Source organism: Bufo gargarizans, unplaced genomic scaffold, assembly GCF_014858855.1.
Source record: "Bufo gargarizans isolate SCDJY-AF-19 unplaced genomic scaffold, ASM1485885v1 original_scaffold_1577_pilon, whole genome shotgun sequence".
NCBI lineage: Eukaryota > Metazoa > Chordata > Amphibia > Anura > Bufonidae > Bufo > Bufo gargarizans.
Window position 1 is genome coordinate 298607 of NW_025334419.1, and position 19691 is coordinate 318297.

Consider the following 19691-nt stretch of genomic DNA (forward strand, 5'->3'; position numbering starts at 1 on the left):
CTGTACATTATAGAGCGCTCTACGTGTGCTGTACATTATAGAGCGCTCTACGTGCGACATTGATGTGGATGAATCATGGCTGAAGAACGAATTGGGCATCTCCCTGTTTGTACCCCTATTGGGGGGTCCCGGGTGCCGCACCCTCATTGCGGTCATCTCCCACGTTCGCTAGGACAGCAGTACCGCGTCCTGAGAAATCCACACTCTGAGCGGCACCGGACGCAGTTATCACTGTATGGAGATCAGCGGCTGGAGGAATACACAGGGACGCCGCTGCTCCAGCTTCCAGCAGGTACTCACGGGTACATGGACATGGTGGTCATCTTGATGAATATCTCTCGGCTGGGGTTGTCGGCAGTGTTACACGTGAAGGCTTGGGGTGGAGGCATCTTGTGCTTTTTGCAGAAGTCCGCTGGGGAGATGCTGCTCTCCTGCTTCACCTCATGGAGGTCGGATTTGGCGGCCACTAGGAGACAGGGGGTCCGGCTGTCCATGAAGTGTTGCTGTGGGGAGAGGACAGGAGCGTTAGTAAAATCTAATGACACACAGAGGCCCTGGGGGGGTCGCTGCCCTCAATGCCCAGCAATCACCAGGTCCTCCTCCCCATGACACCTCAGGATCTGAGCAAACCTTGAATATTCGTGCGCAGTACTCGAAGGACTTGGGGTTGGTGATGTCATACACCAGGCAGACGACATCACACGCTGTATCGGCTGGAGATAAAGCCTCGCACTCGGTGATGTGGTGCAGCTAGAAGATAAAGGGTGACATTGTGAATGATGCAGATGGAGCGGGATGAGGTGTGTCGGCTACGCAGTCACCTACCAGCAGATACTTCTCCTGCCCGTACACGTAGACTGTGTTTATTGCATAGTAGGACTTGTGCTCCTCGCGGATCCTCTTCTGCCGCTGTCATGAGAGGAGAGCGATGTCAGCTTCATACCGCATCCCTGCCGTAAGGCCCGTCAGATACAAGGTGCCATCTACATAGACCCGGCAGGCCCCACTCACCAGCAGGTTCCTCCCCAGATGAGCCTGCAGAATGCCACTCTTCCCGCAGTCCCTCGAGCCGATGACGTTGCACCTGAAGACGCTGCGCTGCGTCTGTCTCTTGTGCAGATCGATTTTCTTGTCTCTTGTCACTAGGAAGACAAAACAACATGGCGATAAAACCGCCAGATGGGAGAAGGATCTGCATTACCACAGCAGACGGCAGGGTTCACGAGCAGTGACGGGTCAAATAATTCCAGGACTCACTGCCCATAAAGTGTCCCAGCACAGGAAACGGAAGGGCGCCCCCTTTCCGTGCGCCCAGATGATCGCAGCGACACCAAATTCATGAAGGTTTTATGTTTTTCATTTACTCTGCGGCACAAATGACACGCCCCGTTACTCTGTGCACCCGGACGAATATATGAAGGTTTTATGTCTTTTGTTTACACAGTGGCGGATTACAATAGGGACGTTCGGGTCAGCAGCCCCGGGCCCAGCAGGGGGCCCAACAACGCCCACATACTGAGGCAGGGCACTGGGGTGCATAGTTCCCTGCTCCGCGCCGATCACCGCCATAGGCTTCAGGCCTAGTAGGCCCCTGGACATATGTGAGTATTTAGCTTTTACTTTTTTTCCCCTTTATTTAAAAATATTTTATGTGCCAACTTTGGGGGACATGGGGGGGAACAGTACATCAGGGGGAAATTGCAGTATTGGGCAAATTACTATGTGGGGGAAAACTATTATGGGATTACAGTGTGGAGTCAGTGTGGGGGACATTACAGTGTGGAGGACATTACAGTGTGGGGGACATTACAGTGTGGGGGACATTACAGTGTGGAGGCAGTGTGGGGGACATTACAGTGTGGGGGACATTACAGTGTGGAGGCAGTGTGGGGGGACATTACAGTGTGGGGGACATTACAGTGTGGAGGCAGTGGTGGGGGACATTACAGTGTGGAGTCAGTGTGGGGGACATTACAGTGTGGGGGCAGTGTGGGGGACATTACAGTGTGGGGGCAGTGTGGGGGACATTACAGTGTGGGGGCAGTGTGGGGGACATTACAGTGTGGAGACAGTGTGGGGGACATTACAGTGTGGGGGACATTACAGTGTGGGGGACATTACAGTGTGGGGGCAGTGTGGGGGACATTACAGTGTGGGGGACATTACAGTGTGGGGGACATTACAGTGTGGGGGACATTACAGTGTGGGGGACATTACAGTGTGGGGGACATTACAGTGTGGAGACCATTCTATTATTTCTGGGGACACTATACAGGGATTATTGCCTGGAGCACAGTATAGGGTGTTATTATTATTACTGGGGGTCTCTAGGGGACATTATAGCTGCTGTGGACACTATAGGGACATTTGGGGGACATTACAGTGTGGAGGCAGTGTGGGGGACATTACAGTGTGGGGGACATTACAGTGTGGGGGACATTACAGTGTGGAGGCAGTGTGGGGGACATTACAGTGTGGGGGACATTACAGTGTGGAGGCAGTGTGGGGGACATTACAGTGTGGGGGCAGTGTGGGGGACATTACAGTGTGGGGGACATTACAGTGTGGGGGCAGTGTGGGGGCAATTACAGTGTGGAGGCAGTGTGGGGGACATTACAGTGTGGGGGACATTACAGTGTGGAGGCAGTGTGGGGGACATTACAGTGTGGGGGCAGTGTGGAGGCAGTGTGGGGGACATTACAGTGTGGGGGCAGTGTGGAGGCAGTGTGGGGGACATTACAGTGTGGGGGACATTACAGTGTGGAGGCAGTGTGGGGGACATTACAGTGTGGGGGACATTACAGTGTGGAGGCAGTGTGGGGGACATTACAGTGTGGGGGCAGTGTGGGGGACATTACAGTGTGGGGGACATTACAGTGTGGGGGCAGTTACAGTGTGGAGACAGTGTGGGGGACATTACAGTGTGGGGGACATTACAGTGTGGGGGACATTACAGTGTGGGGGCAGTGTGGGGGACATTACAGTGTGGGGGACATTACAGTGTGGGGGACATTACAGTGTGGGGGACATTACAGTGTGGGGGACATTACAGTGTGGGGGACATTACAGTGTGGAGACCATTCTATTATTTCTGGGGACACTATACAGGGATTATTGCCTGGAGCACAGTATAGGGTGTTATTATTATTACTGGGGGTCTCTAGGGGACATTATAGCTGCTGTGGACACTATAGGGACATTTGGGGGACATTACAGTGTGGAGGCAGTGTGGGGGACATTACAGTGTGGGGGACATTACAGTGTGGGGGACATTACAGTGTGGAGGCAGTGTGGGGGACATTACAGTGTGGGGGACATTACAGTGTGGAGGCAGTGTGGGGGACATTACAGTGTGGGGGCAGTGTGGGGGACATTACAGTGTGGGGGACATTACAGTGTGGGGGCAGTGTGGGGGCAATTACAGTGTGGAGGCAGTGTGGGGGACATACAGTGTGGGGGGACATTACAGTGTGGAGGCAGTGTGGGGGACATTACAGTGTGGGGGCAGTGTGGAGGCAGTGTGGGGGACATTACAGTGTGGGGGCAGTGTGGAGGCAGTGTGGGGGACATTACAGTGTGGGGGACATTACAGTGTGGAGGCAGTGTGGGGGACATTACAGTGTGGGGGACATTACAGTGTGGAGGCAGTGTGGGGGACATTACAGTGTGGGGGCAGTGTGGGGGACATTACAGTGTGGGGGACATTACAGTGTGGGGGCAGTTACAGTGTGGAGGCAGTGTGGGGGACATTACAGTGTGGGGGACATTACAGTGTGGGGGACATTACAGTGTGGGGGACATTACAGTGTGGGGGACATTACAGTGTGGGGGCAGTGTGGGGGACATTACAGTGTGGGGGACATTACAGTGTGGGGGACATTACAGTGTGGGGGACATTACAGTGTGGGGGACATTACAGTGTGGGGGACATTACAGTGTGGGGGACATTACAGTGTGGAGGCAGTGTGGGGGACATTACAGTGTGGGGGACATTACAGTGTGGAGGCAGTGTGGGGGACATTACAGTGTGGGGGCAGTGTGGAGGCAGTGTGGGGGACATTACAGTGTGGGGGACATTACAGTGTGGGGGACATTACAGTGTGGAGACCATTCTATTATTTCTGGGGACACTATACAGGGATTATTGCCTGGAGCACAGTATAGGGTGTTATTATTATTACTGGGGGTCTCTAGGGGACATTATAGCTGCTGTGGACACTATAGGGACATTTGGGGGACATTACAGTGTGGAGGCAGTGTGGGGGACATTACAGTGTGGAGGCAGTGTGGGGGACATTACAGTGTGGAGGCAGTGTGGGGGACATTACAGTGTGGGGGACATTACAGTGTGGAGGCAGTGTGGGGGACATTACAGTGTGGGGGCAGTGTGGGACATACCGTGTGGGGGACATTACAGTGTGGGGACATTACAGTGTGGGGGACATTACAGTGTGGGGGACATTACAGTGTGGGGGACATTACAGTGTGGGGGACATTACAGTGTGGAGGCAGTGTGGGGGACATTACAGTGTGGGGGACATTACAGTGTGGAGGCAGTGTGGGGGACATTACAGTGTGGGGGCAGTGTGGAGGCAGTGTGGGGGACATTACAGTGTGGGGGCAGTGTGGAGGCAGTGTGGGGGACATTACAGTGTGGGGGACATTACAGTGTGGAGGCAGTGTGGGGGACATTACAGTGTGGGGGCAGTGTGGGGGACATTACAGTGTGGGGGCAGTGTGGGGGACATTACAGTGTGGGGGCAGTGTGGGGGACATTACAGTGTGGGGGCAGTTACAGTGTGGAGGCAGTGTGGGGGACATTACAGTGTGGGGGACATTACAGTGTGGGGGCAATTACAGTGTGGGGGCAATTACAGTGTGGGGCAATTACAGTGTGGGGGCAATTACAGTGTGGGGGCAATTACAGTGTGGGGGCAATTACAGTGTGGGGGCAATTACAGTGTGGGGGCAATTACAGTGTGGGGCAGTGTGGGGGACATTACAGTGTGGGGGCAATTACAGTGTGGAGGCAGTGTGGGGGACATTACAGTGTGGGGGCAGTGTGGGGCAATTACAGTGTGGAGGCAGTGTGGGGGACATTACAGTGTGGAGGCAGTGCGGGGGACATTACAGTGTGGGGGACATTACAGTGTGGGGGCAGTGTGGGGGCAATTACAGTGTGGAGGCAGTGTGGGGGACATTACAGTGTGGAGGACATTACAGTGTGGAGGCAGTGCGGGGGACATTACAGTGTGGAGGCAGTGCGGGGGACATTACAGTGTGGGGGACATTACAGTGTGGAGGCAGTGTGGGGGACATTACAGTGTGGGGGACATTACAGTGTGGAGGCAGTGCGGGGGACATTACAGTGTGGAGGCAGTGCGGGGGACATTACAGTGTGGGGGACATTACAGTGTGGAGGCAGTGTGGGGGACATTACAGTGTGGAGGCAGTGTGGGGGACATTACAGTGTGGAGGCAGTGTGGGGGACATTACAGTGTGGGGGCAGTGTGGGTGACATTACAGTGTGGGGGCAGTTACAGTGTGGGGGCAGTTACAGTGTGGAGGCAGTGTGGGGGACATTACAGTGTGGGGGACATTACAGTGTGGGGGCAGTGTGGGGGACATTACAGTGTGGGGGACATTACAGTGTGGGGGACATTACGTGTGGAGGCAGTGTGGGGGACATTACAGTGTGGGGGACATTACAGTGTGGGGGACATTACAGTGTGGGGGACATTACAGTGTGGGGGACATTACAGTGTGGGGGACAGTGTGGGGGACATTACAGTGTGGGGGACATTACAGTGTGGGGGACATTACAGTGTGGGGGACATTACAGTGTGGGGGACATTCTATTATTTCTGGGGACAATATACAGGGATTATTGCCTGGAGCACAGTATAGGGTGTTATTATTATTACTGGGGTCTCTAGGGGACATTATAGCTGCTGTGGACACTATAGGGACATTTGGGGTCATTTACCAGACTGGTGTACAGTAGCACTGGCTTAGTTGTCCATAGCAGCCAATCAGATTCCACCTTTCATATTTGACAGCTCTTTTGGAAATCCAGTTCTATGTTACACCAGTTTGATAAATGACCCCATTATGTCTCCTGGGGTCACAGTTTTTTCAGCAGTACAGTACCTGGGGCATTGGGGGGCACAACGGGCACAGTATTGGGGGTGGCAGCAGGATGACACTGTGGGGACACCAGGATGGGGGGGTTGATGGAAAAATTGAGAAATCTAACCTGTGTTACAAGCTATAGAGACGAGATGCGGCTGAAAGGATTAGTCATGGCGGTCTGGGTCCAACGGAGGAGAAGAGGTGTCCCTGGATGTAAGAGGTATGAGGCGCTGTATTCTCCTCCAAGTCTTTTTTATTATAATCATATGTATTTTACATTTTTCCGTTTAGGAGGTAATTTGGGGTATTATTTTTAGTCTGGAGATGTCATGTGTCCTAGGAAGAGACTGTGCGCTCACGAAGCACCGCAGCCTATTCATAAAAAAAAACTAAAAACTAACATGGAGTGAAAAGTCGGAGTCGGATGGACAGCCCCGGTCCCATCATGCAATCTGCCCCCGCATTTACCATCCGGCACAAACGCCCCCTTTACTTTATGTGCCCGGACTATCGCAGCGACACCAAATATGTGAAGGTTTTATGTTTTCCATTTACCGTGTGGCACAAATGACACGCCCCCTTTACTCTGTGGGCCCGCACGATTGCCGTGACACCAAGTATATGACGGTTTTCTGTTCTACCGCCCTCGCACACAGACTTGCGAATATCATTTACGAGGCCCCGTATTCTGACGCCTTCGTGCTTCCCCCGCTTGTTTCTTGATTTCGGTATTTTGGGGGCATGTGGCTTTCAGATTGAGGTTTTTCTAGCTTTGGGGAGCAGGATGAACACATCAGTTGTGGGTCCGATGCAGCTGCTGAGGCCGAGGAGTGGCTGCAGCAATCACCAGAAGCAGGGGGGACAATGGGGGGACAATGGGGGCTGTCAGCTCCATGACCAGAATGACGTAGAGGTTTGGGATCCGGTGACATACAGATCATCCCACCTGTGACCGCAGTGGCCTGAGACTCCTGCTCCGTCAAGATGGAGTAACCCAAATAGCCCAAATACTCCAGACAGCGCTGAACATCCAAGTAGGTGGTCAACCTGGGGGAGACAGAAGGTTATGTGAGCGGGGGAGGGGAGAAGACGCCAGCAGTTCTGCTTAGGACCGACACTCACGTCCACTGTGAGAGGAAGCCCTGGTAGGTGATCCAGCCGCGGTCGTTGGTGCAGACGGTGTTATTGACGTCCGGGCCCCAGGGCATGTACGGGAAGACCTTAAATAAATCCTTCAGCTCCTCAGGAGACAAGGCGCAGTCTCTGTCCTGGGAGAAGACACCAGGGTCACCATACTTGGACAGAACCACCGCCGTCCCCCCACCTGCACCTGGCAGGTAACAGTAAGTGCCCTCCCCCCGTACAGTCACATGACTTTACAGGATGAGGGAGGGGCACGCAACTCACCTGGTCGTGCTTATCGAACATGCTCTGTAAGAAGAGGTAAGCGTGATGATTGAGCTCCGTGGTGCAATCTACGGGAACCTTCAGCCTGAGGAAGAGCCACAAATCATCAGAGGAGAGCACAGAGCCGTCCCTGCTCCTGCCCCCCACGGCAACTGTCCCCACTCCTGCCCTGCCGCCCCACCGCAGCCGTCCCCGCTGCTGATCTGCTCTGCCCACCGCAGCTGTCCCCGCTACAGCCACCCACCACAGCCGTACCCACTCCAGCCCTGCCCCTCCCACCGCAGCCGTACCAGCTCCAGCCCTGCCCCCCACCGTAGCCATACCCGCTTCAGCCCTGCCCCCCACCGTAGGCATACCCGCTCCAGCCCTGCCCCGTACCACAGCCATACCCGCTCCAGCCCTGCCCCCCACGGTAGCCGTACCCGCTCCAGCCCTGCCCCCCACCACAGCCGTACCCGCTCCAGCCCTGCCCCCTACTGTAGCTGTACCCGCTCAAGCCCTGCCCCCACCACAGCCGTACCCGCTCCAGCCCTGCTCCCCACTGTAGCTGTACCCACTCCAGCCCTGCCCCCCACCGTAGCCATACCCGCTTCAGCCCTGCCCCCCACCGTAGCCATACCCGCTCCAGCCCTGCCCCCCACCGTAGCCGTACCCGCTCCAGCCCTGCCCCCCACCACAGCCGTACCCGCTCCAGCCCTGCCCCCCACTGTAGCTGTACCCACGCCAGCCCTGCCCCCCCACCGTAGCCATACCCGCTACAGCCCTGCCTGCCACTGCAGCCGTAGCCACTAGTGGTACACACCACAACCCTGCCCGTCACTGCAGGACATCCCACACACTGAGGAAATAAACTTTACTGAGGGAACAGATATTCTGGCGTCAGCTCCAGGTCATCGTCATATCCAAATCTGCGCAGCACAGTCCAGGTGGTCTCGTGTCTTCCCCTCTGGATAAAGAGAGTGTGCAGGAACAGGAAGCCTGCGGCAGAGAAGGGGGCGTCAGTCCACAGACATCAGTATGTATGGGGGGTGCAGAGGCTCCGCCCCTCACCTTTAAGGGTCAGCCCGTTTCCAGAGACGCCGTCATGGACGTTCTTGCGCACCACGTTCTTTACATCCTCCAGTGCTTGTGGAGCCAAAGGGATGTGAAAACACGTCCTCTGAAAGACAGAGTCAGGTCAGGGGGGCACATACTTTACGGATCTCCAGACCACCGCTGCAATGGAGCACGTGTGTTACCTGGAAGAAGTTCAGCTCGCCGTCGTTCAGGATCCCATCATTGTCCAGGTCAGAAATCTTGAAGATGCGAGTGAGAGCCTTGACACAAGCCGGCTTCAGCTGGGGGGACGGGGGGGCAACAAACCGGAAATCAATGGGTCATCACCCCCATTTATAAGCCTACACCCCAACTGCACCCCTCCCCAAACTATACACACAGCACCCCAACTACACCCCTCCCCAAACTATACACACAGCACCCCAACTGCACCCCTCCCCAAACTATACACACAGCACCCCAACTACACCCCTCCCCAAACTATACACACAGCACCCCAACTACACCCCTCCCCAAACTATACACACAGCACCCCAACTACAGCCCTCCCCAAACTATACACACAGCACCCCAACTACAGCCCTCCCCAAACTATACACACAGCACCCCAACTACAGCCCTCCCCAAACTATACACACAGCACCCCAACTACAGCCCTCCCCAAACTATACACACAGCACCCCAACTACAGCCCTCCCCAAACTATACACACAGCACCCCAACTACACCCCTCCCCAAACTATACACAGCAGCACCCCAACTACACCCCTCCCCAAACTATACACACACAGCACCCCAACTACACCCCTCCCCAAACTATACACACAGCACCCCAAATATACCCCTCCCCAAATTACGCACACAGCACCCCAAATATACCCCTCCCCAAATTATACACACAGCACCGCAACTACAGCCCTCCCCAAATTATAAAAATATACCCCTCCCCAAATTATACACACAGCACCCCAACTACACCGCTCCCCAAACTATACACACAGCACCCCAACTACACCCCTCCCCAAATTATACACACAGCACCCCAACTACACCGCTCCCCAAATTATACACACAGCACCCCAACTAACCCCCTCCCCAAACTATACACTACACCCCTCCCCAAATTATACACACAGAATCCCAACCATGACCCCCTTTCCTACACATGTAGTACATGCGGGGGTGCAGACAGTGACAGGACATGTGATCACCTCCTTGTCCTCGGGGCAGTACAGAGGGCCAGTGGGGTGCAGCACCGCCTTCTGTGCGTAGTAGAACAACTCTGAGATGTTCTTCAGGTTCTTCGCTGAACACTAGGAGAAAGGACACCTGGTTAAGACCTCCAGCACCGACGTCAGCAGTATAACTCCCACCAGATGCCGGACCACACCTCCAGATCACACCAGGAGATGCCGGACCACACCTCCAGATCACACCAGGAGATGCCGGACCACACCTCCAGATCACACCAGGAGATGCCGGACCACACCTCCAGATCACACCAGGAGATGCCGGACCACACCTCCAGATCACACCAGGAGATGCCGGACCACACCAGGAGATGCCGGACCACACCTCCAGATCACACCAGGAGATGCCGGACCACACCTCCAGATCACACCAGGAGATGCCGGACCACCAGGAATGCCGGACCACACCTCCAGATCACACCAGGAGATGCCGGACCACACCTCCAGATCACACCAGGAGATGCCGGACCACACCTCCAGATCACACCAGGAGATGCCGGACCACACCTCCAGATCACACCAGGAGATGCCGGACCACACCTCCAGATCACACCAGGAGATGCCGGACCACACCTCCAGATCACACCAGGAGATGCCGGACCACACCTCCAGATCACACCAGGAGATGCCGGACCACACCTCCAGATCACACCAGGAGATGCCGGACCACACCTCCAGATCACACCAGGAGATGCCGGACCACACCTCCAGATCACACCAGGAGATGCCGGACCACACCACACCTCCAGATCACACCAGGAGATGCCGGACCACACCTCCAGATCACACCAGGAGATGCCGGACCACACCTCCAGATCACACCAGGAGATGCCGGACCACACCTCCAGATCACACCAGGAGATGCCGGACCACACCTCCAGATCACACCAGGAGATGCCGGACCACACCTCCAGATCACACCAGGAGATGCCGGACCACACCTCCAGATCACACCAGGAGATGCCGGACCACACCTCCAGATCACACCAGGAGATGCCGGACCACACCTCCAGATCACACCAGGAGATGCCGGACCACACCTCCCGATCACACCAGGAGATGCCGGACCACACCTCCCGATCACAATAATAGATCACAGATCACACTTCCATATCAAACCACCAGATGAGACCACACCACCAAATCACAAACCACACCTCCAGATAATTCCCCCCCGATCACAGTGCACCCCCCCCAGAACACCTCCAGATAATACCGCACTGGATCACAGTGCAGACACCACAGATCACACATTTACAGAAGACCTAGAAGACATCTTACCTCCACACAGGTCTCGATCTCGGAGTACTGGTTCATTATGGGGAGGACGGTCTCCATGCTACTGTAATCCAGCAGGTCTGACTTATTCCCCACCAGGATGAGGGGGATCCTGACAGCAGAGGCAGAATGTGTGTTACAACAGAGAAGGGACCCCTCCCCCCACACCAGCCGGACACCAAGAGGGGGCAGAGAGGCGCTGCCCCCACATTACCTGCTGTCCTTGTCCGTCCGCTCATTAATGAGAGGAATCCAATGGTTAGTGACCTGCAGACAAGAGCAGACGGTCACAGAAGAAGACTATCCCATAGTGAGGGGGTGGAGACATGGGAAGAGGGTCCGAGAGAGGGGGGACTGAGGAGGAGGGTCCGAGAGAGGGGGGACTGAGGAGGAGGGTCCGAGAGAGGGGGGACTGAGGAGGAGGGTCCGAGAGAGGGGGACTGAGGAGGAGGGTCCGAGAGAGGGGGGACTGAGGAGGAGGGTCCGAGAGAGGGGGGACTGAGGAGGAGGGTCCGAGAGAGGGGGGCCTGAGGAGGAGGGTCCGAGAGAGGGGGGACTGAGGAGGAGGGTCCGAGAGAGGGGGGACTGAGGAGGAGGGGCCGAGAGAGGGGGGACTGAGGAGGAGGGGCCGAGAGAGGGGGGACTGAGGAGGAGGGGCCGAGAGAGGGGGGACTGAGGAGGAGGGGCCGAGAGAGGGGGGACTGAGGAGGAGGGGCCGAGAGAGGGGGGACTGAGGAGGAGGGGCCGAGAGAGGGGGGACTGAGGAGGAGGGGCCGAGAGAGGGGGGGACTAAGGGTTAGGAGGGGGCAGGGGCAGACCAGGAGGGGGCGGGGGCTCCGGTCACCTTGTCTATGGAGTTCTTGTTGTTGACCGCGTATACGATGCAGATAACATTCGCCTGCAGAGACAGACAGAACAGAAGGGGGGGGGGGGTTACTGACCGCGAGGAATCAAGTGACGTCAGTCTAGTTATAAGCTGTATTCCAGATGAGGGTTGTAGTCTTACCCGCGAGATCTCATTACATAGCTGTTCATCTGTCTGCTCCGACTCTGCAGAGAGCACACAAGACAAAGTGAGAATGACGCACTGCACTTAAAGGGCTGTTCCACAAATACTCCCCCGGATCCGAATACTTCTGTAATTGCATGTCATTAAAAATGTAGTATAGCCCGTGAGTTACTTAAAAACACGTGCGTCTGCAGCGCCACCTGCTGTCCGTTCTTTCCCTTATTTCTCTGTCCATCCCATTGAGGTGGTCACACATGCTCAGTTTCAATCTTTAACTGTCACCAGCCAGATCATGTGTTAGAAGCTGTGGCAGATATAGAAAAGAGTTGCAGCAGAAAAGACACGCCCCCTGGGAAAAGTCACGCCCTCTGCTCCAACTGCTAGATATATTTTATGCTGGGAGACCAATGAATGTGGAGATCTCTGGATGGATGGGAGGCACGGGCTGGTCCTAGCGGAGAGACTCGCGTCCTGTACGATGTCTGATCCTCATTATTTACAGGGTTAATTCCATCCCTGCCCCGATTCAGGCCAAGCTGAGAGTAACCAGAGTCAGCTCCGGGGAGGCGGAGTAACAGAACGGCGGTGCGTGCAGCGCTCCTCTGCCCCCGCTTCTTCTTCAGCATACATTCACTGCTATGAGAGTCCTGGACACCCGCTCTGCCAAGAAAACCTTTTTCGGAACCCCCGCAGTGCTCTGCATAATGATCGGACTCCATCTGAGACCCCTGCAGTGCTCTGCCTAATGACCGGACTCCATCTGAGACCCCCGCAGTGCTCTGCATAATGATCGGACTACATCTGAGACCCCCGCAGTGCTCTGCCTAATGATCGGACTACATCTGAGACCCCCGCAGTGCTCTGCCTAATGACCGGACTACATCTGAGACCCCTGCAGTGCTCTGCCTAATGACCGGACTCCATCTGAAACCCCCGCAGTGCTCTGCATAATGACCGGACTCCATCTGAAACCCCCGCAGTGCTCTGCCTAATGACCGGACTCCATCTGAAACCCCCGCAGTGCTCTGCATAATGACCGGACTCCATCTGAGACCCCCGCAGTGCTCTGCCTAATGACCGGACTCCATCAGAAACCCCCGCAGTGCTCTGCATAATGACCGGACTCCATCTGAGACCCCCGCAGTGCTCTGCATAATGACCGGACTCCATCTGAAACCCCCGCAGTGCTCTGCATAATGACCGGACTCCATCAGAAACCCCCGCAGTGCTCTTCATAATGACCGGACTCCATCTGAAACCCCGCAGTGCTCTGCATAATGACCGGACTCCATCTGAGACCCCCACAGTGCTCTGCATAATGACCGGACTCCATCTGAAACCCCCGCAGTGCTCTGCATAATGACCGGACTCCATCTGAGACCCCCGCAGTGCTCTGCCTAATGACCGGACTCCATCTGAAACCCCTGCAGTGCTCTGCATAATGACCGGACTCCATCTGAGACCCCTGCAGTGCTCTGCATAATGACCGGACTCCATCTGAGACCCCCGCAGTGCTCTGCATAATGACCGGACTCCATCTGAGACCCCCGCAGTGCTCTGCATAATGATCGGACTCCATCTGAGACCCCCGCAGTGCTCTGCCTAATGACCGGACTCCATCTGAGACCCCCGCAGTGCTCTGCCTAATGACCGGACTCCATCTGAGACCCCCGCAGTGCTCTGCATAATGATCAGACTACATCCGAGACCCCTGCAGTGCTCTGCCTAATGACCGGACTCCATCTGAAACCCCCGCAGTGCTCTGCATAATGACCGGACTCCATCTGAGACCCCCGCAGTGCTCTGCATAATGACCGGACTCCATCTGAGACCCCCGCAGGGCTCTGCATAATGACCGGACTCCATCTGAGACCCCCGCAGTGCTCGGCATAATGACCGGACTCCATCTGAGACCCCCGCAGTGCTCTGCATAATGACCGGACTCCATCTGAGACCCCCGCAGTGCTCTGCATAATGACCGGACTCCATCTGAGACCCCCGCAGTGCTCTGCATAATGACCGGACTCCATCTGAGACCCCCGCAGTGCTCTGCATAATGACCGGACTCCATCTAAGACCCCCGCAGTGCTCTGCATAATGACTGACTCCATCTGAGACCCCCACAGTGCTCTGCATAATGACCGGACTCCATCTAAGACCCCCACAGTGCTCTGCATAATGACCGGACTCCATCTAAGACCCCCACAGTGCTCTGCAGTTAGTGGATATAAAACAGACAGGATGAGCAGCGAACAGTCTTACCGGAATAATCTACGATGTGGGTGGGCACTCGTTCCGGGGTCACGTCTCCTGGGATCGTAATCTCCTCAGCACGAGCAGGAACCTTAGAGAAGATTGCAGATCACACTGATTATCCACGTATAGGCGCATTGATTAGAGGGCCTGGACCCACCTGCTCATTTACATGAAGGGGCCCAAGTCATGTGACTTTACTAGACACTGATCCCAGCAGAACCTGGTGTACAGTTGGCAGGATAAAAGTAAGCTCCACCTCCAAAAAGGATAGCTCCGCCCACCACAACTGCTAACCTTAAAAGGCCAGTCCAGTGGTAATCACAGTATAATGAACACGCGTCACCCCTACAACATACAGAACAGGGGAGCAGAGGCGTCACCCCTACAACATACCGAACAAGGGAGCCGAGGCGTCACCCCTACAACATACAGAACAGGGGAGCAGAGGCGTCACCCCTACAACATACCGAACAAGGGAGCCGAGGCGTCACCCCTACAACATACAGAACAGGGGAGCAGAGGCGTCACCCCTACAACATACCGAACAAGGGAGCCGAGGCGTCACCCCTACAACATACAGAACAGGGGAGCAGAGGCGTCACCCCTACAACATACAGAACAGGGGAGCCGAGGCGTCACCCCTACAACATACAGAAGAGGGGAGCAGAGGCGTCACCCCTACAACACACAGAAGAGGGGAGCAGAGGCGTCACCCCTACAACACACAGAACAGGGGAGCAGAGGCGTCACCCCTACAACACACAGAACAGGGGAGCCGAGGCGTCACCCCTACAACACACAGAAGAGGGGAGCAGAGGCGTCACCCCTACAACACACAGAAGAGGGGAGCAGAGGCGTCACCCCTACAACATACAGAAGAGGGGAGCAGAGGCGTCACCCCTACAACATACAGAAGAGGGGAGCAGAGGCGTCACCCCTACAACATACAGAAGAGGGGAGCAGAGGCGTCACCCCTACAACATACAGAAGAGGGGAGCAGAGGCGTCACCCCTACAACATACAGAAGAGGGGAGCAGAGGCGTCACCCCTACAACATACAGAAGAGGGGAGCGGAGGCGTCACCCCTGCAACATACAGAAGAGGGGAGCGGAGGCGTCACCCCTACAACATACAGAACAGGGGAGCAGAGGCGTCACCCCTACAACATACAGAACAGGGGAGCGGAGGCGTCACCCCTGCAACATACAGAAGAGGGGAGCGGAGGCGTCACCCCTGCAACATACAGAAGAGGGGAGCGGAGGCGTCACCCCTACAACATACAGAACAGGGGAGCAGAGGCGTCACCCCTACAACATACAGAACATGGGAGCAGAGGCGTCACCCCTACAACATACAGAAGAGGGGAGCAGAGGCGTCACCCCTGCAACATACAGAACAGGGGAGCAGAGGCGTCACCCCTGCAACATACAGAACAGGGGAGCAGAGGCGTCACCCCTACAACATACAGAACAGGGGAGCACAGGCGTCACCCCTACAACATACAGAACAGGGGGGCACCGGCGTCACCCCTACAACATACAGAACAGGGGGCACCGGCGTCACCCCTACAACATACAGAACAGGGGAGCAGAGGCGTCACCCCTACAACATACAGAACAGGGGGGCACCGGCGTCACCCCTACAACATACAGAACAGGGGGGCACCGGCGTCACCCCTACAACATACAGAAGAGGGGAGCAGAGGCGTCACCCCTACAACATACAGAACAGGGGGGCACCGGCGTCACCCCTACAACATACAGAACAGGGGGGCACCGGCGTCACCCCTACAACATACAGAACAGGGGGGCACCGGCGTCACCCCTACAACATACAGAACAGGGGGGCACCGGCGTCACCCCTACAACATACAGAACAGGGGAGCACCCGCGACGATGACCGTTCTCTCCAGGGCTCTCCAGGACCCCGTTCACATGATGAGGAGAGCGCCTCACCTCCTCCGGGAACTCCTCACTGACCAGTGACATGATGAGCGACGTCTTCCCCACCCGGCCTGCAAACAGAAGACAGGAATTATAATCACAGTATAATCTCCGGGAGAGAGCGGTAATAATCACGGTATAATCTCCGGGAGAGAGCGGTAATAATCACAGTATAATCTCCGGGAGAGAGCGGTAATAATCACAGTATAATCTCCGGGAGAGAGCGGTAATAATTACAGTATGATCTCCGGGAGAGAGCGGTAATAATCACAGTATGATCTCCGGGAGAGAGCGGTAATAATCACAGTATCTCCGGAGAGAGCGGTAATAAATCACAGTATAATCTCCGGGAGAGAGCGGTAATAAATCACAGTATAATCTCCGGGAGAGAGCGGTAATAATCACAGTATAATCTCCGGGAGAGAGCGGTAATAAATCACAGTATAATCTCCGGGAGAGAGCGGTAATAATCACAGTATAATCTCCGGGAGAGAGCGGTAATAATCACAGTATAATCTCCAGGAGAGAGCGGTAATAATCACAGTATGATCTCCAGGAGAGAGCGGTAATAATCACAGTATAATCTCCAGGAGAGAGCGGTAATAATCACAGAATAATCTCCGGGAGAGAGCGGTAATAATCACAGTATAATCTCCAGGAGAGAGCGGTAATAATCACTGTATAATCTCCAGGAGAGAGCGGTAATAATCACAGTATGATCTCCAGGAGAGAGCGGTAATAATCACAGTATAATCTCCAGGAGAGAGCGGTAATAATCACAGTATGATCTCCAGGAGAGAGCGGTAATAATCACAGTATAATCTCCAGGAGAGAGCGGTAATAATCACAGTATAATCTCCAGGAGAGAGCGGTAATAATCACAGTATGATCTCCAGGAGAGAGCGGTAATAATCACAGTATAATCTCCAGGAGAGAGCGGTAATAATCACAGAATGATCTCCGGGAGAGAGCGGTAATAATCACAGTATGATCTCCAGGAGAGAGCGGTAATAATCACAGTATGATCTCCGGGAGAGAGCGGTAATAATCAAAGGGTTATAATATCCAGGACATATAACAGTATAATAGATATGACTGACATCACCAGTATAATAGATATCACTGCTATAATTTCCGGGTTATAATCTCCAGGACATATAACAGTATAATAGATATGAGTGACATCACTGCTATAATCTCCAGGACATATAACAGTATAATAGATATGACTGATATCACCGCTATAATCTCTGGGTTATAATCTCCAGGACATATATTAGTAAAATAGGTATCACTGACATCACCGCTATAATCTCCGGGTTATAATCTCCAGGACATATAACAGTATAATAGATATGAGTGTCATCACTGCTATAATCTCCAGGACATATGACAGTATAATAGCTATGACTGACATCACCGCTATAATCTCCAGGACATATAACAGTATAATAGATATGACTGACATCACCGCTATAATCTCCAGGACATATGACAGTATAATAGCTATGACTGACATCACCGCTATAATCTCCAGGACATATAACAGTATAATAGATATGACTGACATCACCGCTATAATCTCCAGGACATATGACAGTATAATAGCTATGACTGACATCACCGCTATAATCTCCAGGACATATAACAGTATAATAGATATGGCTGACATCACTGCTATAATCTCCAGGACATATAACAGTATAATAGATATGACTGATATCACCGCTATAATCTCTGGGTTATAATCTCCAGGACATATATTAGTAAAATAGGTATCACTGACATCACCGCTATAATCTCCGGGTTATAATCTCCAGGACATATAACAGTATAATAGATATGAATGACATCACTGCTATAATCTCCGGGTTATAATCTCCAGGACATATAACAGTATAATAGCTATGACTGACATCACCGCTATAATCTCCAGGACATATAACAGTATAATAGATATGACTGACATCACCGCTATAATCTCCGGGTTATAATCTCCAGGACATATAACAGTATAATAGATATGACTGACATCACCGCTATAATCTCCGGGTTATAATCTCCAGGACATATGACAGTATAATAGCTATGACTGACATCACCGCTATAATCTCCAGGACATATAACAGTATAATAGATATGACTGACATCACCGCTATAATCTCCGGGTTATAATCTCCAGGACATATAACAGTATAATAGATATGACTGACATCACCGCTATAATCTCCGGGTTATAATCTCCAGGACATATAACAGTATAATAGATATGACTGACATCACTGCTATAATCTCTGGGTTATAATCTCCAGGACATATAACAGTATAATAGATATGACTGACATCACCGCTATAATCTCCGGGTTATAATCTCCAGGACATATAACAGTATAATAGATATGACTGACATCACGGCTATAATCTCTGGGTTATAATCTCCAGGACATATAACAGTATAATAGATATCACTGACAGCACCGCTATAATCTCTGGGTTATAATCTCCAGGACATATAACAGTATAATAGATATCACTGACAGCACCGCTATAATCTCTGGGTTATAATCTCCAGGACATATAACAGTATAATAGACATCACTGCTATAATCTCCAGTTTATAATCTCCAGCAGGGCCCCTCAGGTCCCCCCAGGCTTACGTTCTCCGACCAGCAGGATCCTCACGTCCTTCTTCATGCTGCCCGGCCTGTGGGGGGCACTGGGCCTGTTCCTCACGCCAGGACCCCGGAGTCACCTCACAGAGAGGTCCTTACTGAGGAGACTGGAGGACGGTGGCCCGGTGGGGACAAGGTGGGCGGGGCACGTAGGGAACATGACGCTTCACGGAGAGGCGGGGCAAGAGCGGCCAGACAGTTTTGGTGTGGACAATAATGGGCATGCGCGGGGAAGGGCGGGATCACATGCGGCAGTAGATTTACAAACGCGCAGGGTCTATGGAGCACTTGTGCGCATGCGTGTGAGAAGGCAGGATCCTGAGACTGAGAAATGGTGTCATGTAGCGGATGTGTCGAGTATTGTCTCTCCATGTGGGATGTAGGTCTGTGAGGGAAGCAGCTTTGTGAGAGAGATGGAGGGCCTAATACTGGTGTCTCCTCCTGCTGTGTAGTAATAATGGTGTACAGGACCCTGGTGTCACCTCCAGGCTGTGTAGTAATAATGGTGTACAGGACCCTGGTGTCACCTCCCGCTGTGTAGTAATAATGGGACCCCGGTGTCGCCTCCCGCTGTGTCTCCTCGAGGCTGTGTAGTAATAATGGTGTACAGGACCCTGGTGTCACCTCCCGCTGTGTAGTAATAATGTAAGGGACCCTGGTGTCACCTCCCGCTGTGTCTCCTCGAGGC

The 19691-nt window shown here is 53.8% G+C and overlaps 1 protein-coding gene across 3 annotated transcripts in view; it reads right to left on the reverse strand.

The window, feature by feature from the left end:
- The window catches only part of RHOT1 (ras homolog family member T1), a 40807-nt gene extending 21672 nt beyond the window's left edge, over positions 1 to 19135 (reverse strand). For all 3 annotated transcript variants that reach the window (XM_044274199.1, XM_044274201.1, XM_044274200.1), the window contains exons 1-18: positions 18989 to 19135; positions 16344 to 16402; positions 14395 to 14476; positions 12130 to 12173; positions 11968 to 12021; positions 11338 to 11390; positions 11127 to 11235; positions 9807 to 9908; positions 8778 to 8876; positions 8590 to 8698; positions 8397 to 8517; positions 7540 to 7624; positions 7255 to 7400; positions 7079 to 7179; positions 1012 to 1142; positions 826 to 909; positions 631 to 750; positions 301 to 503 (exon numbers count right to left, since the gene is read on the reverse strand). In XM_044274199.1, the coding sequence (XP_044130134.1) occupies positions 301 to 503; positions 631 to 750; positions 826 to 909; positions 1012 to 1142; positions 7079 to 7179; positions 7255 to 7400; positions 7540 to 7624; positions 8397 to 8517; positions 8590 to 8698; positions 8778 to 8876; positions 9807 to 9908; positions 11127 to 11235; positions 11338 to 11390; positions 11968 to 12021; positions 12130 to 12173; positions 14395 to 14476; positions 16344 to 16402; positions 18989 to 19025 (1739 nt within the window). In that variant the 5' untranslated portion in view covers positions 19026 to 19135. The remainder of the gene's footprint in view (positions 1 to 300; positions 504 to 630; positions 751 to 825; positions 910 to 1011; positions 1143 to 7078; positions 7180 to 7254; positions 7401 to 7539; positions 7625 to 8396; positions 8518 to 8589; positions 8699 to 8777; positions 8877 to 9806; positions 9909 to 11126; positions 11236 to 11337; positions 11391 to 11967; positions 12022 to 12129; positions 12174 to 14394; positions 14477 to 16343; positions 16403 to 18988) is intronic.
- Between the last annotated feature and the right edge of the window lie 556 nt (positions 19136 to 19691).